The sequence below is a fragment of the Genypterus blacodes genome, unplaced genomic scaffold, assembly GCF_046128005.1.
Source record: "Genypterus blacodes isolate CSIRO-AG114 ecotype Tasmania unplaced genomic scaffold, CSIRO-AGI_Gbla_v1 ptg000156l_1, whole genome shotgun sequence".
NCBI classification, from domain to species: Eukaryota; Metazoa; Chordata; class Actinopteri; order Ophidiiformes; family Ophidiidae; genus Genypterus; species Genypterus blacodes.
The window spans coordinates 6,095,641-6,119,996 of record NW_027466957.1 but is presented as its reverse complement, the minus strand read 5'-3'; the positions used below and the strand labels follow the sequence as shown (position 1 = coordinate 6,119,996).

The 24,356-nt window shown below is 40.8% G+C and overlaps 1 protein-coding gene across 1 annotated transcript; it reads right to left on the bottom strand.

Annotated features, from left to right (window-relative positions):
- Positions 1-205: 205 nt before the first annotated feature.
- Positions 206-21,209, bottom strand: LOC143013145 (microphthalmia-associated transcription factor-like). The gene is made up of 10 exons (XM_076166644.1): positions 20,966-21,209; positions 12,794-13,034; positions 5,472-5,687; positions 5,273-5,368; positions 5,050-5,167; positions 4,713-4,805; positions 4,553-4,609; positions 4,122-4,197; positions 3,837-3,984; positions 206-3,707 (listed from the first exon to the last, which is right to left on the bottom strand). The coding sequence occupies exons 1-10, from the start codon at positions 21,067-21,069 to the stop codon at positions 3,294-3,296; spliced, it is 1,563 nt and encodes a 520-aa protein (XP_076022759.1). The 5' UTR covers positions 21,070-21,209; the 3' UTR covers positions 206-3,293.
- Between the last annotated feature and the right edge of the window lie 3,147 nt (positions 21,210-24,356).

Genomic DNA, 24,356 nt, shown 5'->3' with positions numbered 1-24,356 from the left:
ACTATATTCCGACATTTATCTTCAACATTACAGATTATAAACAGTATTAAAACACCAGAGGGCGCTGTTTCGCCGAATCATCCAGTGCACAAGTCTGCTCAAAGCCGTATGTCTGGTCTTAACTCCTATTTGGGATCAAAAGTGAAACATTCAAAAGTATCACAATTAAAACAACCACAAATAAAAACAACTGCCAATACAAAGATTCAATAAAACCTTTAATATTTCTCACATGATACTTTCCACATTGAGTACAGACGAGTTTGAGTTCACTAATTTGAAACCAGTGTGTAACTTTTGCTACATTCATCTCATATACTCTGTAATAATAAGAACAGTAGCAACATCAGCAGAGAAAGTGCCTGAACCACAGGAATGAGAATGACAATAATGGGCCGCATTTTAACCGCTTCATCGTCACCAATCAGCTTATATGTGGAGGCTCTCAGTCAAACCACAGTGACTTTCAGGTTTTCAGAGGTTTTAGCTTTTCCACTGACAAACAAGCTGATCTGGGTTTAGTTTCCAAGGCCGGTGTGTATTGCACAAGTAAGGCTTCAACCCGGACTCTGTGTGTCTGTTCTACACCTGCATCTCACAACTTTACATAACTTTACATTCTGGCCTGATTGCTATTGCTTGGAACCGGGGGAGGAGAAAAGACAACAAACAGAAGTGCAACAGATAAGCTGTTAAGATATTGCTATTTATGTTTTTGCATAATTTACATTTGATTTTGGCAACACACTTTGGCAGTAATCACTGTGAGTTACATTCAGGCAAACATAATGGTCTTCAAAGGAAGCTGGGTGTTCAGTTAAACGGAGGCGCCACTGATTTTACACATCAAGTCGATTTCATTGGTCAAGGGCAATAGTCAGAATGGGAAATCAAGTATATAAACTTCAAGTCGGGGGAAGTGACCTCTATGACATCACAAGGGGCTGACGATACATGTTTAACTTAAGCTCCTGCAAGATGTCGGAAAGGATGGATTCACGAAAGAGGTCTGGAAAAAGGAGTAGGAACAAAGGAATCACTGCCTTCGTTGGAGACTATACTGATTTTTATCTGTACTGCAATTAAGGCAAAATATGATGTACACAGGGATGTAATTAATAAGCTTCCATCATTACTCAATGTTTAAATTAGTGTTGCTTAATTGGATCACAATCAAGAGTCTGCCAGGTGAGGAAGGTGACTTCTCTGCTTAATTAAACAGGTTGTTTACATGCTTGAGTCTATCCACTTACAATTGCACAATATGGTCTGATACACTAATGTCGCCTTCGGGCCAATTTCAATGTAATTTGGGTGTTTCAATGACATCTTAAAGGCTTAATTTGCTGCCTCCATCAGAGTATAATCAAACTGTGTTAACTCTTTCAGGACAAAGGACTCTGCTGCGCACGCTGCCACACTACAGTTCATCCAAGAAGCATCAGAAAAACACCAACATGCAGCCTCGGTGCCTAAAACTCCTCTAACATCACCACGGGAACAGAAACCACCTTAAGGCACTTAAATCAATGAAGAGAAAAATCCACATTTTAGCCTGATTCATGATAGACACCACTGCTGAATATCCTGTGAGAAAGACGTGACGCTGCTCTACAGCCACAACTGTAACCATTGCATAGTTGACCCAGAATGGAGGCTGTGCTTTAACAGGATGTATGGCAGGCGCTTCATAGGCATAAAGGTATACATCTGTAATGTGCTACAACTGTTACACAACAACCACGCGTCATAAGATAACATAACAGTTCAACCTCATAGAATAGTCTGTATGCATTTGAAAAAAAACAAATACGCCGATAGTTAATCTATGCTGACAAACCATGTTTCAATGTACAGATGCCATTCCAGTGTTTAGACAATGTCGTGCATTTCATACAAACAGTCTCCTTATACTCCTTGGTAATACAAATGTTCACATCATGGAAAAAATAACATCCTGAATGCAAAATGGATTGACAGGCACATCGAAATGGTGTATAAAAGACGTTAATTTAGGAAACGGGGTGGACAATAATGAAAACGGAGCACTTGCTCTTGCTACACACCTTTTCTATATTATAATTTATAATATACTCGTGCTGAAATAGCAGCAGATCTACACGTTTTTTCTAGTCTGACATAATAAAATGTGTCCTGACAGTTATCTACAGACACATGCACAATAAGCAGTGAACAGATTTGTGTATTAATCACATAGAGATTTATAGCGTCATGTAATAATATTCAGATTTATCAAGTTTGAGATCAGAGATTTGATTTGGTTTGAGTTTTAGCAGTTAGTGAGGAATGTATCAGTAGTATTTCTGTTTCTGGTGAACTAAAGGACGGAGGATTAGAGGATTAGTGAAATTATTGCTGACTGTTCTCGTCTGTTAATACAGGATTGTTGTGCTACGTCTCGCCCATTATGATACTGAATCAAAGACTAAAACTAAACAATAATGTTTGATCACTTTTATTTATCAGCAGGATATTTTAGTGTCACCTTAAATTTGTAATCTAAAGTAGTATTCTAGTATTTTCTTTTACTAATTGTCCCAGAAAGGTTTGTTGAGGTGGCTGGTTTTAGCCTCGGCTTTCTTTTTTAAATAAAATATTCTAAGGGGAATGTGTACATGGATACATAAATAAGATCAAATCTATAAATGATTAATATATATCACATAACAAATTTCAACTGGCAGACTGACAGACTCAGCTAACAGCCAAAATATGTGCATAGCAATACAACAGCGATGTTTACACATCTTAATAAGGCATTGGCACATTCAAGTTCATTCTAAGACACAAGGAGTGTAAAGCACTATAGTAATAAATAGATTTTTTGAAATTCTATTATTGCTAGTGATTTTAAAAGAAATGTTCATCGCACCACAAAATATCTATGTCTTTGACCATGGTCTAATTCCCCGCCTAGATTCTTTGGAATCAATAGAAACAATATTAATCTAGGCTCTATGCAAAGATAAATGCATATTTTAAATATAAAAAACTTCTATTTTTGTAACTCATTGTCTTTGACATGTTGATTAAAACCAGACAACATACTTCATAATCAATCCTTCATATTAAGGAGGGCTTCAAATGATGAAGTGAAACAAAAACAAAACAAAACAAAAACATAGAAAATGGAAAAGATTTCATACATGTAAACATGAGCGGGGAGGAAAAACAAAAACAACAAAATAGACGTGAGGAAGAAAACACCTCTGTGGTTAGCTATGTACAGGAGCACCTGCAGGAGAAGTGCAGATCTCCTCCAGCAGGCGGTGCTAACAGCCCTGCTCGTTTTCATCCATGCTTACGCTGCTCTTACGACTGCTGTCCTTTGAGGTGTCTGGGGAGACGGACGAGAGCAGAGGGTCCCCCCCCCTCACCGGGGATAAGGTGTCTTCCATAAGGATGTCTGCCTTGGTGTGGACGCCGTAGTGACCCGGCGTGGCAGCGACGCCACACTGGCCATCGGGGTAATTCGAGTGGCATTCGTTAAGCTCCAGGGTGGAGGGCTGCGAGGGGTCCGGAGTGCAGGCGGGGTGGAGTTGGTGCTGTGGGTGGAGCGGGTACAGGTCCTGGTGGCAGTCCTCCAGCGGCAACTCCTGTTTGATGGGTCGGACCACGAGATCAGCCAGGCACAGAGCTGAAGATGTGATGGTCAAACCGTGAGCTCGGGCCTGCATCTCCAACTCCTGCAACACACACAGCAGTCATGGATCATAATTGCTTCAAGGACTAGAAGACCGTTAGAAAGTGAGTGCACTGCCACAACATGAATTCAAATATCTACTGTCCAGTTGTTAGGCTTGTTATGTCTTTACCTGTATCCTCAGTATCAGATGTCGGTTGGCGTGCTCGAGCTTCTTCTGTCGACTCTCCAGCTCTTTGGCCCTCTGCTGTTCCCGCTGCATCTTCCTGATGTAATCCACTGACGCTTTGAGGATGGTGCCTTTGTTCCAGCGCATGTCCCTGAGCCAAGGGGAGCAGGAGCCATTATTCAGTGTTCAGCACAGCACAGCGGCCTCAGCTCACAACAAAGGTTTGTGATTGAAATGATTGATTCAAACATGAACATCTCAGAGGAGGATGAAATATTTATAACTTACGGGTCATTAGATTTTGGAATTAAGGTTCCCAATTCCTTAATTCGGTCGTTGATGTTAAACCGTCGTCTTCTCTCAACTACAGAACAAAAAATAGAAGAAATCTGAAATTATTGTGCAGATTTTTTTAAGAATTTAACTTAAATATTTGCTAATGTAGTTTAACTCAAATAGTTGGTGATGTCAACAAAATGTGAATGTGCATTATTTTCAAAAAGCAGTGAAAAATATGTTCTTTGCTGAATCAAGTAATAATCAGTAATTTATCAATATTTTCTTTATTCTTTCAGTAATCTAAACATCTTTTTTTTAATGTCAAAGAGGATAATTTGTTTGCATTAAATTACATTAAACATATACAGTGCTTGTTTTTGAACCACACCTAAGTATTAGTTCCAAACCAAACATACACAGACTTTGCAATCCAAACTTACTCAGATTATGGTTATCCTTCTTCTGCCGTTCCTTCGCCATGGCTCTTACTTCAGACTCTGTAAAACCGATCCAGAGTCAGTCCACTTCGCAATAAAGATTCAATATGAAACGTGTCCCACAGCTAACATCTACATGTAGAAGCTCAAGAAGCAGACGTACCTACAGGAAACCCTTCAGGCCTTTGGTAGTTGTCAAATTTGCCGCAGGATCCAGATTTATCCAGCATATGCATGATGGCCGGGGATTGTGAAACTATGTGATGAATCATGGTTTTAATATCAGAATGAACAGAAGAGACACATATACATTTTAGTGATGTACAATCAACAAAGTCGCAATCTGAGCAACACAAAGAGTAGATGTTTCAGGCTTTTGTTTGATGTTTTCTGCACAAACAGAGTCAAATGAATTTTCCCAGATCATTCATATATTAATGTTTGACATTTTGAAGAGAACCATTATTTTGTTAACACATAAACTGTGCTGTGTTGCTCACCGGAGAATTCCCTTTTGATGTTGGGCAGGTTGGCGGGGCAGGAGTTGCTGATGGGCAGACCTTGCTGAGGCAAACTCTGATTACCGTACATGTCCATGAGATTTGCACCCCCGGGAATCTGAGGAAGGAATAGATCCATAATGCATCGTACAGAAACACAAACTAGGCGTTGATGAAACAGAAAATCTGCATGTGTGATGAAGAGACAGGGCTGCACACATACTGTATTAGCCATCTGGAGTCCTGGATCCATGAGGCCAAGGATGTCATCGCTGTAACTCGACTCCAAACTGATAATGTCATCAATGACATCATCCATCTGAAACAGAAGCAGGAGTCAAATGACATACACTGTACTGAGATTGTAGAGAAAATTAAAGAAAATATCACAAAAAATGTCAAAGTGATTCTTCTGCACAAACCTCTTTCTCGCAGTTTGAGTTCAGGGTCAGTAAGGCCATAGGGCTGTTGGGGGCGCTGTTGCCCGGCCCTGGCGGCATGCCCCCGTGGTCAGAGGACTGGTTGGGGCAGGGCAAGCTCAACCCCTGGGAGCCAAATTTTCCCAGGTAGCGCTTCACCTGCTGCTGCTGGGAGTGCTGGATGTGGTACTTGGTTGGGTTCTCCAGGTGAGTCTGGACCTGTCAGAACAAAGAGAGAGAGAAGAGCAAAGATGAACTGTGTGATAGGTGCAGGGATGATTATTGATGAGGGTACAGACACCAGATACGTCTGCAGCTCCATCCTAGTGGCAAATGAAATCTTTATTTAGAGGAATTCAATTTCTTAATGCATTTGTTCCATACATCATTACTGTATTCACTATTTATGTTTTCGTGGCTTTGTGCTGCAGAGGGAAACAATTGTATCCAAAAAAAAATCTTGTCACAACTTTAAAATTATAGGGAAATTGTTCTAAAGCTAAACACAAATTATCTTTATAATACAATTAGATGCATCTGTATTTTCCATTAAATAGACTGTTTCTGATTTTCTTCGTTTGAATTATGTACACCTGCACATCAACAATACATTATATGCATTTCTAGGTTATCGTTAATCCCAAGTAAAGGTGCAAGAAAATCCAACATTCAGAATCTCCCTGAATACAGTGTAAGATGTTTTTTATGGAGCAGTACTGTTATATTCCAGCTCGTGTTAAAATCTCTATCCAGACAAGTATCAATGCATTAACTGGCTGATTCTGTGTATAGTTGAATCAACACTGCAGCAGTTAACAGCGGAAAAACAGGTCGACTGTAAAATGACAAATCAGAAAGAAGTTGAAATTGTTGTCGATTTGTGCACGGCTAAAAAAAAATCCCCTCTCCTGCAGAAAAAAAAAAGAAGAAATGGTGAATTTGAAACTTACCTCATGAGGATAAAAGCTAAGCATCTCAAGCATACTTTCAAATGATGTTGAATATGTGACAAAGAAACGTCAAAATCAGCTCTCTCTGTTTGGTTAAGCTATATGGGGACAGTAAGCTGCACCGGACAGTAGCTGCACCAGAGGAAGAAGCCCCACCAGTATGAGCACAGACACATCCAGCTCATCTCTTTAAGAGGCAAGAAAACGAATTAGTTATGCATGTCAGGGTATGGACGTAAAATACAATGAGCCCTTTCAAATCTGTGTTGTTCAATGTAAAATCTGAATTTATGGTGTATCACTTGACGTCTGGATGTGCCGCTAACAGTTAATGTCTTTGTTATGTAAAGCCACCTCCTTAAGTGTAACTTGCCATAGGCTGTTAATGTTGCCCCGACCGCTTCTTAAAGCCGCTATGGTTCGTTTGAGTTCCCAGTTTATAAAAAAAGCCAATTACATCCTTATTTGTGCCCTGCCACTGCTTCAAAAATAATGTTTGTAAGCGGTAAATGCTGGCATATTTCACTAAAACACTGCTATGGCTTTACATATGGCTGGTGTATTTGTTCTGCTTAAGCCGGGGGGGATTTGGGTTCTTAAACGGCCCTGAGGTCACAGGCTCCAAATGAACTCTTAGACACCTCTGATATTACCTCCATTCTGAGAACCTCTCAGCCTGCACGCTTCTTCAAACGATTGAAATCGAACATGACAGGTGAACAGATACATAAACCAAACTCAAGACAATTGTGATATATTCTCACAACATGCTGTATTGATGAGTGTGGCTGTGCAATATCTCAATGAAGTGTAGTGATGATGTAGAAAATACAATCTGCCTTTCAGATCCACATGTAAAAGTCATACACAATCTTTTCATCATAAAGTATATTAGAGAGTATTGTCATGTTCTGCCTGTCAAATGTATAATTATCAGTGTGGCAGTATTGCTCTGACGTAAATAAAGCTTTATTGTTCTTAGAAAACACTGATGAGAGGCCAGTTAGCTATCACCTTGGGCTGTTGACATGGTTGTAAACCTGAGACCACTTCAGGGGCCAAACAACAGGTCAAGAACACTGAATCCCTTTGTAGACACTTTGTATGTGTCACTGAACCTTCCACAATGTAGCGATGTTTCGATTGAATGGTAAATCCATTGTGCACTACAAAAGTCAGTCATGTGCACACAATCATGATGGGCGAAAACGTTTTTAGTGAGATGTGACCGACCTTGGCTGTAGTCTGACTGAATCATATTAATGTTCTATTCACATATTCTTGGAAAAATTGTGGAAATTCAATATTACCTCACCAAAATCAAACAAAACTCTGTTTGTTTGTGAACAGTTTCTTTAGCGTTCAAATATTTCTTCAATGAAATTGTAACTTATTCTCAGAATGCTCTAGTATCTAATATGAAAATGTTGAATACTCTCTCTACATATATATATATACTGTAATTAGTAACCTAAAATTATCAGTAGAACAGAAGCTTGCTGTGCTTCTCGCCTCTCAAACAACTAATGTTTGTTCTTTGTGGGACTGATGAGGGACCTATGCATGTTGTCTATCCTGCAGGTATGACTGACATCACCTTGGGCTGTAAATGTGACATCAATGAGGGGAAACATTTTTACAACAAGAGTGTGACTGATGAAGAACAATGCCAGGGCTCTTGGCAATGAATGACGATCTGTTTTTATTACCGTGCTAATCGTCACTGTGTACTGATGTAGCTACTTTTCATCTTTCATGAGTGATCAACAAGCTTCTCAGCAGATCATTTCACTCAATTTAAAACTGATTGATACATTTTAAATGCCAGACCAGGAAACCAACTACAGACCATGTGAATGGGAACAACTCGGACCAGAGGAAGAGCACAGATTACGCCAATTCTAAGGGACATCTGCAAATCTGAGCAAAATTCAACCATCTTTATTGTAAGGTTGCCTTTATTTTAATCCTCAGCCAAGCCAGCCAATAAATGCCAAACCAGTACAGCTGCCAGCCCTGGGCCTGTTTCCATGAGGACCATCAGATACAAACTGTGCCCCCTCACACACACACACAAACCCACAATCCCACAATGCCAGTTTTGTATTCTTCAACACAAACTGGAATCTTTCAGTCCGTGTGAGAAAATTTGCCTCCAGTAGTGTATTTTAGCCATTAATAATTGCCTGGGGGGAAAACACACATAGAACGCGTGTCTTTTTTGTGTGTGTCTTTATCATGGAATTGGCTCCCAACAGATGCACCGAGTTTTAGACGTTCCCACTGACCTTTAGATGAAAAACTGCACAAATATAGAAGTTCTTCCTTTGTGTTTTGTGGGGCAAAATTATTCACTCTGGGGCCGAGTGAACACAATGATTCAGTGCAGCTCCAACTCATAAATGAGGGTGAGACACATTTTTGTAACTGAGCTCACTGTGTCTGCAGCTGCACCAGCTCCATCGTGTGTACTATACACACTACACATGTCTTCCAAACAGCAGCTTTCTTAGCTTTTCTGTCTTTTTCCCCAGGTTGATTCAGACATTTCTCATTTTTCCATCATCACTGCACTCATTTGTTCTGATAATTATTGAGCTAATAACAATTATTAACTATTATTTGTTAATCCTCCTCCCTTGTTCAGGATTCTGTGGAGGCCAAGACTAAACTCATCCCGTCAGGTTCTAGGCTCAGATAACTGGAGCTCTACAAAAAAGCTTCCACAGCCTTCAGCACTGGATGAGGAGCAGAACAGAGTGTGTTACATGCTGTTGTGTTACTCTGTTGTTCTCTTCTTTACTTCATACCAGCACTTACAGTTTGCGTGTAATATTCTTTAATTTTCTTCACGTGCACATCCACGAGGAGCTCTCTCTTTCTCTCTCTCACACACACACACACACACACACACACTCATAGCTCTCATTGTCCCGTTCCTGTCTAAAAATAGAAACAAAGATACAAAGGATTACTGTAGGATCCCCATACAACTGTCTCTCTCTCACACACACACACACATGGATGCACAATCACACACACACACGCACACTTTTTGGGTTTGTCTGCTCCCTGCTTAAAAATAGAAGCCATGCAAACAAAGGACCAAAAATGTCTTTCAGGCTGTAACATCCACAAGACAACATAAGATTTGCCAATTCAATACCAAAAACCTTGTCTTGTAAAAACACTGTAAACTGTACTAGTATGTATGTACATAAGTACACATCTGTGTATCTAGCTGAGGATCCAGATCCTCTGTATGCTCAGACATGAAGCACATTACTGGAATTGCTGCACTAATGTAGTAACAAACTGGGCAGCTAACCTCCAAGAACTACTAATGCGTAACTGGGATGATGCTGATTCAGCAGCATGCAAACAAGAAATATTATGTAGATTACAGTCACATTCTTTCTCTTTAAGTATACATGCATTATTATAACACATTTTGACTAGGCTTGTTAGACCTTTCACGCTTACTCGAAACTGATGAAGGACTGTTAGCTCTGCCTACATGGTAATTAGGATCTGTGGTTCACGAGCTCGCTTTTCTCCCTAGGGACCTAAATCATCACACGTAATTACACGGAGTTCACTGGAGACGCCTTTGGGGCCACAAACTTTAGCATGGAACATCCTGGTAAAGACATACTGCAGCTTTTGTTTTGATGACCTGCTGAAAATGAAGACGAGGCGCAGAGGGAGCTACTGCGTTGACTAAACGTATTGGGTTAGTCGGCTTATGTAAAGACTGTGAAGGCCGGCGGACAGACAAGTTAAATGAATTCATTTAATTCATAGAGTGAGAGCATGACTTGACCTCATCATTTGTAACCTCAAATCAAATGCTGACTCATTGCATCTGCAAAAACAGGAAATAAGACTTGTTTAGTTTTTTTTTTAACCAAAAGCCTAAAGGGCCCTAGCAGCATAACACACTGGATGATCAGAGAGTGGCTGTGGTCTGTGCGCAGAATAACAAACAATGATTTGTATTTTTTGCCCTGCATGCTTTGGGCATTCCACGATGGCCCTTCCAGGATGCATTAACAGGAATGCTCCATTTGCTATGCAGACTTGAAGAATGGGCCACTTTGTCCCGTGGTTAAGCTGGTAACAAGTCCTCTGGAACTCACAGACACAACTGTGATGCTAATGTGAGCTGCAACGTCTCTAACAACGTAAACAAAGCGGGGATCTTGCAAACTGTGGACTTCATGTATTGCTTTGCTATTACATTGATTAACCATTAACACAGTACCACATGTATGCTTAACAAGTCCATGTTCAGTTAAAATGACCACAAATCTGGTTTTCAGTTTAATTTAGTCAGTAAATGAGTCATTTATTGAAAGTTACAGTGCTCCTCTAAAGTAAATAGTCTAAAACTGTAAAATGTTCTAAAATATTGGTTATGCTGTATAATGTTGCAATCTATAATCAAAAAGACTAAATATGCGTAATATGCATGTATTTTTGCACAACTAAGGTTGCACACGTTACTATCTGTGTGGTGTATGTTCATCTATTTCTGATGGTCACGAGGTTCAGCATTGTATAATCCAAAAGACATGTACATGTTCTATAGTTGTGGAGTACTTTGTTCTTTTCATGGTCTCATAAATCCATTGGAAAAAAAGACTAGAAATCATTTTAACCCTTTTAGGAAGTTATCCTACATAAATTTCAAAGCAGTGTTTTTTCTCTTAAATATGCCATGGAATGAAAGCAGGGAGGGCTAATTACGAGCATTCTTCACTGAATTAGTGTTCGGTGTGTGGTAAGGCTGTGCTTGCCTTTGTCTTGATCCCTAAACTGATCCCTTACTTATTCCCCAGAAGGTCAGAGGTCACTTGGTTAATTAAGGGTCCAATCAGTCTTTAGATAAACTCATCTAAGCTTAATGTTTGCACTTTTTGAGGTCCAGCAGCTCTGCCTGGTACCCCTGAGCTTCGTGTGGACCCTGCTAATCTATCCACAGACAGGGGAGCAGGATAACCCAGCTCAACAGCGCCAAGCTGGAACGGCCTTTTCATTTTCAGTCAATGAAGAATGTTTGTAAGCTCTCGCCAAAGCAGAGAAATCACTCCAACTTCAGGTATTATACGAACGGTGGCTGCTCGGGTGGGGTGGGGGGTGTCCCAAGCCTCGCAAAGAGCAGCAAATTACTAAGAAGAAGAAGTGTTTACGCTGTATGAAGAAGCTAATGTTTCCAATGCAGATAATTGTCCTTCACTGCTCACCCGAGCCACACATCCATGTTTACAGTGCATCAGAACTTTACACACACATTACATTTTTACCAGTTTTACTATCCAACTTTGGTGAATACATTTGTCAAAGCCCTTGTTTCTATAAAGGGCTCTGAAAGAAATACACAGATTGTATAGGCGGCAGTATTATATTGCATTTGTAATATCACAGCTAATTCAAGCCCCAGCCCAGATGAAGGCATCATTAAATGGCTGCAACATTTTTGTGTTATATTATTTTTAACATAAAATATATGAAAGTATATATTTTATGATCATAGTCTTGAGAGGTCAAAAGCTAGGATGTAATTGTACAGTTCTAAAAATATATGTGATGTCCCACATTAACCATATTTACATGAAACACACTGATTTCACAGCTTTTCAATATTGAACAAAACTAAATCCTAAATTGACGGAAGAGTGTGAGCAATATGAAAATGAAAATCATCATTCATGATTTTCTAAAAATAGGAAAAATGTTCACGCTCACGTTCAGCAACATCTCAAACTGAAGCCCAACATAACACTGCACAAAATGTTTCTGTTCATATTTCATAAAATCATTATTACATCTCACATGCAGAAGACAAACAGGTTAACTTACCAAAGTGCTTTGCCTTAATGTTCTTTCATTCAGTCAGACGTTGCGCCGTGGCAAACACAACTGTCTCTCTCTACTGGCACAGAAAATCTGAACAGTCTCCTATCGCTCAGACTGCCAAGAATCAAAGCTACGAAAAGATGTGAATGTAGCTGAGCAAATAGGATTAAAGATGGCTAAATCCAAATGGCTGGAAGCACAGCGTGCATTAAAGAGGAATTCTCTCAGGAAAGATAATCCCCATATACGCATTTTAACACACTTCACTCACTTCTGTGTTTTTTACACTCAGTCAGTCATAATAAAGCCATAACTGCCTGAATGTCCACACGAGTAGTCAATAAAATCTATAAATACAGCACTGGCGAGCATTTCACAAACCACCTCGAAATACACTTAAATAACTCAGATGTGAGTGCAGCAAAAGTTCTGGTCCTGATCTCAGAAACCAGACACCCTGGATGCGCTTTATTTATTAGGTATTTATTTATAATGTGTGATTTATGCTCTGCTCACCTTCAGCACCTCCATCGGCACCTGGGCAGCAGGTGGTAAACTAGGCGTGGTGTTGACATTGATGGCGGGGGTCTGTGCCGCAGTGGTTTGTGGGTACTGAGAGGCCTGTTGCTGCCGCTGCTGCTCCCGCCGCTCCTGCTCCTGAAGCTGCTCCCGCATCAGCTGCTGTCGCAACAGAATCCGTGATGTCATGGCCGAGGAGCTCAGCGGGGGCTTGGAGGAGCCATGCTGGTCTGATGGACTGCGGAGGGCAGACGGATATAAGGTAAATGAACACAAACAGGGTTAGACAGAGGCAGGGAGGGAGGGGCCGGCAAGGTGAGGTGAAGAGAGATGAAAAGAGAAAGCGATAACGGGGAAATAGAGGACAAGGATAGCAGAAAAAGTAGAAGATATGGGGGGAGAGCAAATGGAATAAAGGTTTGACTCACTGGCAATAATGTTTTTACTATTTTTCTATTAATTAGAAAATTCTCATGGCAGCATGGAAGTACTTTCAGAAACACAAAGTAATGCACTAAAACTTAACAAAGAAAGAGGAACATTTTCCAGTGTTCCTACTCTCCTATATTTAGCCGCCTCCTCCTCAGACTGAGCCCTCAAGTCTTAAAATAGAGAGTCTGCTGGAGCAGAAGTTGTCGGGATGAAGCCTTCATGGAGTGAGTGATTCTTTTGATAAAACTCATTAAAACGTCTGGCCAATCCAGCTGTGCAGTAATCGCACTAATTAGGCGGTGCAGTCGAACTCGGCGTATGCAGTGGGTGTCCAGCCCTCGGGCCTACCCATAATTCCTCCCCAGTGCTGCATATAATCTCATTGTCCGACACCACACCCACTAAACCTTGGACAAGAGGGAAACTGTGTTGTTATAGCAAAATACAACCACATATCCTGACCAATCAGGAGCTTTCCTACATGCAAATGTAACAACAGCAGACTGAATTACGATCTTATTCCCTGAAAGTAGCACAGCAATGAGGGTTTATAAGCTGATTGTGCAAGTTCCTTTCGTTCCTTTCATCCAATTCCATTAGCGTTAGTGTGCAGAGGCATAATTTCCTTTCAGTGTTTCTCCTTTTATCCAGCTATTTCAAACAAAGTCAAAGAATCTTATGTTTGATTTCCTTTGATTCTCGCTTTCAGCTGTTTCAGCATTTCGGTTATTCGCACGATAGACTATTTCTGTTTCTGTATGTGTTCTGATTTTTGGACTTTCATTTGTACTACAGGTTAAATTAGTTTCGCATAATGATTGCGGTCAAAATGCTTTTCAACCACCTTGCATCACTGATATGCTGCATCATGTAGTCTAACGGTTACGAGTTTGAACAAACTTTAATAACACTCACAATGACGTCCCGACCCTGAACTTCTTCGCACCTAGCAGGCAACATGACTGGAAACACATTCTGCATCACCTCAAACATCACAGCGACGTGAAGTGAAGCAGCATGCGGAAGTAGAAGGGAAGTAACAGCAGCTTCTCTCTCTTCCTCATTACACTCAAGCTGGTAGTGCAAGAGAAAACACACACACACACACACACACACACACACACACACACACACACACACACACACACACACACACACACCTGCACTCCTATGTGGGAACAGCAGGTTGTACACTGTGTTGCTCATGAACACTTCAGCAATTTTACCACCAACTCCCTGTTTTTACAGCTGGTCCTTTATTTCAGTCAGTATGGTCTCTGTAATATGAGCTGCATTTTGTTAATAAAGTTCCCATTCGAGTCGTTTCAAAGTGACTTAAATGTATACTGTACCATCTACTTGTTCCAGCACCTGACTACGTACCTCACATTTATGCTGAGTTAAGCATTATAACGTTATTGGCTGCAATATCGCAGCAGATGTAAAGATTTGACTCATTTTATATACATTTCCCTGTGCTTCAGGACACGTGAGGTGAACTTGAGATGCTGACTTAAACTTTAAAATAAACGACCCCCGAAGGTAGGTATTGGGGTATAGTATGAAGTAAAACAAGTACAACCTCACATTGGAGTGTGTGTGTGTGTGTGAATGTGAGCACCTATGAATGACCAGAAGCTTCATAGCTACATAGGAAAGCCCAAATGCTCTCTCTTTCTCTCGTGCTCTCACTCTCCCTCCCTCTTTTCACTATAAGACCACTGAAACACATAAAAAGTGCTTTGTTCCTGTTTAACTTGTGTGAGTGTGAATGTGTGTGTGTGTGTGTGTGTGTGTGTGTGTGTGTGTGTGTGTGTGTGTGTGTACACCTCCTCTCATGTCTGTGTGTATCTATAAAAAAAGAAAAACAATAGCTGCACAGTCTTGGAGAGTCCCACCCTCTCAGCTCATGATTCTCCTGATTCTGCTCACTACGCTGCTCCATTATTGTGCTCCATTATTACTCAAGTAATCAAAGCTCCATGCTTGATGTGCATTTTAAAGCCTACCAAAGAAACACTAATGGACAATAATGGTCTGGCAAAGACAACAACAAATACCTCATGTTACTATTTGCAGCAAAGGTAACATCTTTATGTACGGTGGATTCATTATTTTTCTTAACTGAAGACTTTTTGCTTTTTTTGTCATTACAGAGTTAAATTGACTGATCATAGCAAAATGAGTCAAATAGGCAAATCTCAATCACAATTTGTTTTATGTATAATAAAATAATAATGTTTTCGTAAAGTATTAGGCTTAAATATCAGTATAAGCCTCAAAATCAACCATTGATCAAGATCTAATAACCCCATATAAAAATAAATACCAACATCAAACAAAAATACAAATCTTGCTCCTTTAACTATTACAATTCAGTCAGTGCTTGTTTGACAAACTAATTATGAGGACTGGTTAGGCAAAAAACATTCAACTTAAAGCAAACTTTACCAGCATAGAGGTATTAACGTTATTGCTGTGCATCTTTCTCACACACACTGCAGCTCTGTGCACCCTGTGCGTCCTTTGTACTCCATAGTCTTGAATAACACACACACTAATACTTCCCCAAATCATGCCCACAATGTGACAGATGCTGAGGCTCCATACTCACAGACAGCCAAATGAGCAGGGTCTGTAAAAGTGCACTCCTAAGGCCTCCATGTTTGTTTGTTTTTCCTGAAGGTGCACCTCCCGCCCTTGGAAAGCAGTGAAAGTCATTCTGGTGGCGTGGAGCTGAAAGTGTGTCACAGGGGGGAGGCTCCAGGGCCCGGCCTGGACTCTCCAATCGCCACACAGAGCAACAGAGAGAGGACCAGCCCAGTGTGAGCAGCAGAGGAGAGGGCAAGTACTCACTGGAAACATACTGGTCACCCGAACTGTGACTCCAAATACTGTGATTAAGGAACAAATGCAAGCAAGACTTATACATACAAGATAAAAAGGTCTGTCACTCACCGAACATAAGTGACGCATCATTTAATCAGAACTCTAGGAAGAGTCCATCGGTTAGGACGATGTATTCAGAGGTTGTTCACTCTCATTGTAACACATTTTCCTTATTAAATCCGGATAAGATTCCACACATTCAGAGCTCTGTGACAAATATGTCTCTATGGTGTCCTACTTTACCCCAAGGGGAATCACTACCTCAATTGTCAATCATGTCGTGTGTTCCTGGGTGGATTTGTACAAGCAGGACTGGAGTCAGCTACTGCAGACTTTAAATTATTCTAACATTAACTTTTCTCACATTGTTGACCATCTGTCCAGGTATGTATGTGTGCATTTAGCCCCCAAAAGGCCTGCACCCCTTTATATATGGGGCCTGTAACCTCTCGGCCCATGGGAAGAGAAGCGCAGGTGCACAACTTCCAAACATATAACTTCCAAATATCACATAACTACACTGGGAGAAGAAGAAGTGTAAGAAGAGCGAGGAAGGATGAGAGTAGGTGAGATCACACAAGTGATGGCAGTCACTGTAAAAATAATGTGTCCTGCAAACGAGCTGCTCTTGGTGATTCTGTCTCTTCCGTTTTTCACCATCACACCCTGTGGCTCTTCACAGACAAGGTCGCTGCTTCCTGCCAGAACACACAACCACTCTGATGAATCACACCTCAGCGATAGTGTGAAGCTGCATGACGGTATACTTATCCATTAGTTACACAGCACTATATGTGTATGTTGCACCATAGGAGGTACTTAGGAGTTAGGCATCACTCATCGTTACTGAGAAGCATCTGCATACAAACCTTTAGTCTAGACCAGTAATTCTCAAGCATGGAGCTCAACTATTTGTGTACAAATGTAAGGAACATCAATGTCTGACTTTAATTATTTCAACTCCAAAGGTTTTTCATCAAGGGAATGGAGCTTTTCCCCCTTTATTCATTATGACATCTTCAAATGGCTGACTGACCAATACACTGTTATACTTCAGGTCACATGCTGCAGTATAGCACAATGCTCAGCTCATGATGTTGCATCAAAAGGAATGCACCAATATCTGAATAAAACCAATTGTGACTTCAGCACATTTATTACTGAGGAATCCAAGCTGTGATGTTTTTGGTGGTGTTAGTTTGTTTGCAGGACATGTTAATTTTGATTGTTGATGTCATATTAACAGATACTGTTCATCCTGTTGCTTCTAAGAGCCAACGAGGGCGAGCCGACAGAGCATCCAAACACATAATCGGGTTATTTGCTGAGGTATTTTCAGGAAGTCGGCAGTGGCACGGATAAGAACTTATTCATGTAATTAGGTTTCTGAGACCTTCATAATTCCCTTCGCTGGTTTTTCAGCAGGACAGGTCCTGTTGGTCCTGCTCCTCTGTGTTTTGGACAGGACGAGGACAGTTGGGGGGACAACCCGCAGAGTTTCCAACATTGGGTTCAGTCAGTACAAAAGGTTTTTAAGTTCAAGTGAATATATTGCTGCAGGGCAACAAGTCAACAATGCAGCTTTTCTTGTGGCTTTAAAAAAAAAGAGAGAATGCACAGAATAACTGATTTAAGAAATTTAGATTGCTGATTCTGATTGTTGCAGGCCTTTAGTTCAAATTGCCAAACCCTTACTAAAGGGATTTTATGGAGTTGTTGAACACGCTCTGCTAATGTGGACCACAGGACACAGTAATGGCTGAGAGGGGGGATTGTGGGGGGGGGGGGGGGGTGTGAAGGTGCTTGGTTCAGCCAGTGTTGTTGCTGTTCTGGCTGTCACCAACAGAGGCTGACAAAGATAACAGATGACTTAAAGCACAACAAACAAAACTTCGAAAAGTCAGTGACCGTTTTCCAAGATGTTGACAGTGCAAATACAACAAACTTTTAAAAAGAGACACCTAAGACGCGATGCAAGGCCAAGTGGATACACCTTGCGGAACAAGTAGGCGTGAGTGTGTTTTACTATGACGTCAACACCTGTCCTTGTCACTCAGTCCACGTCCTCTTGACTCCACCTTGGATCAGGGACAAAACTCCCTGGCAGCGACTCCAGGGAAATCCCACGGGAACATACTGCTCCTTACACACCGAGCATTCGTGGCTCTGAGACTCCGACTCAGCTTGCTTTCCCTTCTTTCAACACTCATCCTAAAATAGATTTATATCCCATTCCCATTTCTTGTAAACACAACACTAGAGCCCGACCGGCCTTGTCGAATCTGAAACATGGTTGATATTTTGAAAGCGATACAAATTTAACAATGATAAATTTGCCCCTATCTAAACAAACCCTTTTTGGTGAGGATCCTACAAAGCCTACATAAAAGTCGACTGTGTGACCTGCAGTACTGAGGCAGGATACTTTATACAGAAATGGCAATTACAATTTTTGAACTGAAATCTGCCTGTACCAGGTTGAATCAGTATCAAAAACTGTTCCATTTATAAACAAATTAGTTCTTTATGGTTCGGTTTCAATATAGTTTGGTTCAATATTTTCAGATTTTGCTCATAATTTTGTTTTTATAAGCTAATTTAAGACGAAATCAAGGAATCTAGAAAAATACTGCTTCTGTATCAGTGCTGAAACTATGATATAGCACTGGCACCAGCATTGTTACCCAGTCATACAGTATTCCACAGTTAGCACATACATTAGAAGACTTCAGCTTCTAACACTTCTCAGCTTGAATTTCACTGTAGTGTAAATGACTGCAACTGCTGAGACAAAAATGAACTCCATCTCACAGCTTCAAACATAACACATCCACTGCTAAATTTATACCACTTATTTACACCGCATTGGAGACTCGTTTCTTCACCTTTCTCACATCTAAATTAGGCACAAAAAGTCTGGCACGCCGTCTGTGGGAGTGCTGATGATCCAGAAACACCCGGAAAACTACATCTGTAAAGGCTAAGATCACATTCTGTCACACAGAGGATTTTAAATCTAGGAACAGCAGACACAACGGTGACAAGATATCAGAACAATCAATCTAACAAAATCATATCCATTTTGGACAACAATGTCTCGTCAGACAGTCGCTGTGGCTGCTTTAATGCTGGCTCATCCTCATGTGATGGGAAACTGAAGAGGAAGTGGGATGCCTTCAATTGAAACAACTTTTCAGACTTCACTAAAGGAAACGACCCTAAATCCCCTAAGTCTAAAGAAGCACTGCAACTGCAATGACAGCAAAACTGCAGGGATACAAAGATACAGTTACGTCAGTTATGTAATGATGTAATGAAATTTCACTAATGAAGAAATTGAACAATCCAGTTTACAAATGCAGAATTGTGTTAAAGGTTAGGACTGTACAAGATGTGAGTTTCTTCCCGAAGTGGTGTTTAGGCTGAATTTAGACACATTCAGGGGAAAACTACAGTGCAGCCAGAGGGTAAAAAAACAAAAGCTCTGCAATATTAACCCCACCTTTATCAGTATCCTCATCACCAGCATCATCATCATCAACATCATGAAAATAGAATGTGGATTATGTACTTAGAAATTTGACATTTTTCCAAGATAAATGTGCATTCAAACTCTAAATTAGAAGTGGATTCACAGTTGGCTACATTAGAGAATAATGGTGCGACATCACACCTCAGCTTTATTAAGTTGAAGTTATACTTTATTAATCCCACTGAGGAAATATGTGATCTACATTTGCCTCATTCTAACTATTTAGGAGCCGCGGTCAGCTAGCGTACAGCACCTGGGGACCAACCCAAGGATACCGCCTTGCTCAAGGGCAACAACAGTGGTATTCATTTAGCCATGCACATCTCTGGAATGGGAGGGAACCCATGCAAACCCACACACAGAAGTTATACTTAACATTAAATGATGATAAATTAGACAAAAACTGAAGAACGATGAGATGCTTACATGGATGGAGGTGAGAAGAGCAGTGTATGAGTCATGCTTGTTTCTATATCCACTATTCTACAGCTGCCAAGATAAGCAATTAGTAATCTGACTGCACTAATAGCATCTGAATATGAGACACAGACAGAAAGTGCAACCACTCTGCACAGAAAACAAGGGTGAAAGGTCAAATTAGACAACATGGCCCTGACTCAGCTCAATGTTGACTGTTTCGAGAGGCCTCGGCGTGCCACAGCTGAAAATAGCTTTCTAATAAGTCAGTGCTGCAGAGTGTTTGTGTTTGGGTTCATGTTCCCAGACACCACAGGGACATTTAGGTTGCCACTTTTTCTATTCAGCAGAAAAGTTGCTTCTATGCAGAATCGTCCAAAATCGTATTCACCTTTGCCAAATCTTTTTAAGTAAAACGATCAATGTTATTTGCCGTGAATGAAATTGTTCTCCCCAATAACATACAGCATGCAGTATATAACTTTAACCCTGACCTGATTTTGACTATGCCACACTATTAGAAATGACAGGACAAACATGTTGTGGCACACGTATCCATAACAATTCACTGGAAAGTAACAGGAGCAGCCAGCTTGTATTGTTGTTTTAGTAATGCAAGTGAGGCTGAGCAGCAGCATCTCTAACTGTGACCTCTCCGCTCCTCTGCAGGCTAATATTTGAAGTTGATGTTGACAAGACAACACCCAAGAGTTGCATAACTTCATGCCAACAGAATATCCATAAGTAATGAAACGCGAGCCGAATCCCATTCAGAGCTCAGACCTGATCCAGTCCCAGTACTGCACAGATTCTGGACAAGACTGAAACAGCCTAATTATCACCTAAATACCAAACCCGCGTCACCATGACAAGTAACTGTCCACAGGCTGAGGACTGACCTGTTTTTCAAGGGTTGACTCTTCAGCTCGTAGTAGGTTTTAGGTTCCTCCTGAAACTCCTCTCCCACCTCGAAGTCGGGAACTATTCCCGACTCAGACTGCATGCTCACAAACGTCAACTTTCCCAAATGTCAAACAAAAAACACACGGGCGATATTCCTGCCGCCGTAGTTCTCTCAGTACCAACCACTGTCAACGCAAGCCGCCCCAGTCCAGGTCCCACGGCTCTGTAGTCCTCCACAGCAGCCGGGAAAACGCTGTTAACGGGCTGGAGGCGGCGAAACACTTCAACTACCAGCATGCACCGCGGCTGTCAGTGTCAGCACGGTTTTTATTGGCTACAACATCCGGGGGGGATAATAACCTTATTTGCTCTCGCAAATACGCTCCAAACGAGTGCGAGTTAGTTTCATTTCCTATTTATATCCACAAGCATGTTTAATTCGTGTCAACACCAGACGGGTATTGTTAGGAATTATGCAAAAATAATTACGTGAATACCAGCGACTTAGCGTAGAAACGTGGTTGATTTGCAAAGCTTTAGAAACATCAAATAATAGCAATTCATTCACACATACTACAGGGGGAAACTACATATACGCATAATTCTTCAAAAATATGCATCACCTTAAAACAACTACAATTAATCATCAAATTTAAGTGACGCTTCACCACATCGCTGTGCAATTCAGCAAGCAAATGTATCTGTTATCTTCTTTTTAAACATAAGCACAGGCGAAAATGGAATGACAAAAATGCCAGGAAGTTCAGCGGTTTGGTCCCATAGCTCAAGTGACCTTGAAGCTACACGCTGAATTGAATGATGTCCGTTATACAAACCGGTCCACTCAGAAGAAATCACTCGCTATATCTGCATGGATAATTAAAAATGCAATACAATAACATAACTAAATCCATAAATATATCATACTAGAGCCGCACACACACGCATGAAGCCGGTTAAGTCCCCTAAATGTTGTAGCAGTTGAGTTTACAATATTCAACCATACATATGTTGTAACGAACCTGGGCGCTCTATCCACCCTCATTCCTCAGATTCCCCGCGTTTCCTGAGGTTAACCTGGCTGCTGCTCCTCTCCTCTGTCCTGTCTCATTTATTCATCAGTTGTTGCATCGTCTGTGCACTCGTACTCACCACTTGGAGGCAGTATATCTCCAAGAAAGCCATTGGGATCCACGGGGGGTCGGAGGGATTTCTACAACAGTAGGGAAATGCAAGTTCAATATTTGCATTAGCCTCATCCTGCTGAACTGGTTGAGTCTGCATACGACCATGAAAATATGATGCAAATACGAATCTACTGGAACACAACTTTAACGAACAAAACATGCATGCTAAAGTAAACAAATTGTAAGTACTTACATGTCATACTAATTGTTAAATACATAGATGATTAGAACGAGTGTAGTGTTTGCACAAGGCTTTCTCATAGTAATGATTTGCACTTGTAAAAAGCTTAGTTTCCTCACAATGGAAAATGTTTTGGAAGACCTGTGCGGCTTTCCACTCAAATACAGAGGGAGGATCCAGACATACAATACACTGTAGACTGCATGTGTTCTACTGTGCATTGTATACAAATGAAATGGGGCACTGACTCCGTGGATCTCCAGCTGAGAGGGGCCTCTCCAGTGTGTGCGGACATGAATACAGTGACAGTTTCAAATACAGTTTCAATTTTAAAGTGGATAGAGACATTTATATTTTATGCTGTTGTTTACACTCTTATGGTGCTGTTGTAAAAGTGAATTAATGCTACTTCATTGACTAAACCTCAAAATGTAATTGTTTATGGCTGATAATTCATCGCTCAATCTGTGTTTGCAAATGTGTTTAAGTGTGAGATGAATATACAGCTGTTGGTCAGGGGGGTGAGAGGATCCTGTATACAGTATCATGCATGTGATTATGAAATACAGCACTGCACACACATCCAACAGTCTTTCAAAACAATATGCATCCAGGAAGCAGCGCACAAGCACTCAGACAAAGACTGACAAAGTCTAGCAAGGCACTGAGACCAAGGTAGACAAAACACATGGACAAAATGACAAATGTACACATTACAATGTACACAGTCTTATGCAAATGTATGAAACAGAGCAAATATTGAAGACTAACAACACAGATGTTGAACTGACAGACATTGTGGTAAACAGTTTCATCATGTGAAAGTTCCTCCTCGGGTGTGAAAGGTCAGATCTGTTTAGTTTTTTAGTTTCTTTTACCTTTGTTTTAATGCTGAAATCATACACACCTATGATTGGATGCAGCAGACAGCCAATCATAATCCACTCAGGATCAATCCAGAGCACTTCCAGTATGCTGCAGTCAAATCAAGATCCTGAAATTGGAGACAAGAGTGTCCGGTTCTTCAGGACCTCCACTGAAGGTTCGTGTTGACTGTATCAACTGACCAGTTTGTCTTGTTAGTGATGTGCAGGCAGTTGTGCAAAGAGACAGCGTCAGACACACTGAGAAGAAATGACTTTATAGTAATTTACAACATTTGTGGAGACCTCTTTTTCCTCTATTTATAATTTTGATAACAAAAACATTTCCAAGTCCTGGTGTGTGATGGAGGAAATGTTACACAACTTGGCAAGAGCAACTCTTGTCTGAAATAAATGATGGGGAATGACTTATGGCACAAACAAACTATTCCAATCAATTGAAGTATATAGAGTAATCACAACAACAATCAGCCCACACAGCTCCACCCAGCTTCAAACACCTGTGTGTGTGTGTGTGTGTTCAGGGCCACAGTTTGCCTCGCCCCAGCAGGTGCAACAAAGCTTCAGCGGTGGTAGACCACATCAAGCTACGTTTCCCCGAAGAGAGATCTGTACACATACATGAAACTTTCTGGGATCATGGACAAAAACATTCTCCAGCATGCTTCATGTCTATTAAATGCGTTGTGTTTAATTGTTACTCAAAGCGGAAATTACAGAGCAAAGACTGAATTGTTTATGGTTTTGGCTCTTTCAGTTTGTAGGATGCATCGGATGACTTGATGTAATTGGTTCTGCATTTGCATAAAACATTTGTCCACCAGCTTCTGACTACACTTAAATGTATTGGCAGCAGGGAGGACCTGTGCAAGTGATTCCTCAGAGACTAATGTGCCGAGAGAAACATGACAGGTGTTTTCACACACTCTCCCTTTGGCCTTGTGGAAGATCATTTAGTCTCTCACCCCTAAAAGACTTAACAACACAAGTAGGTATAATATCTTCATAATGAATTATGCATAATAACACACAATCACATGCAGATACACATTGCACACATTGCATTTCAAGGGAACAGTACCAAGGAAATTATAAAAGTGATGAAGGCTGATGACTTGGAACCTCTGAATTAAGA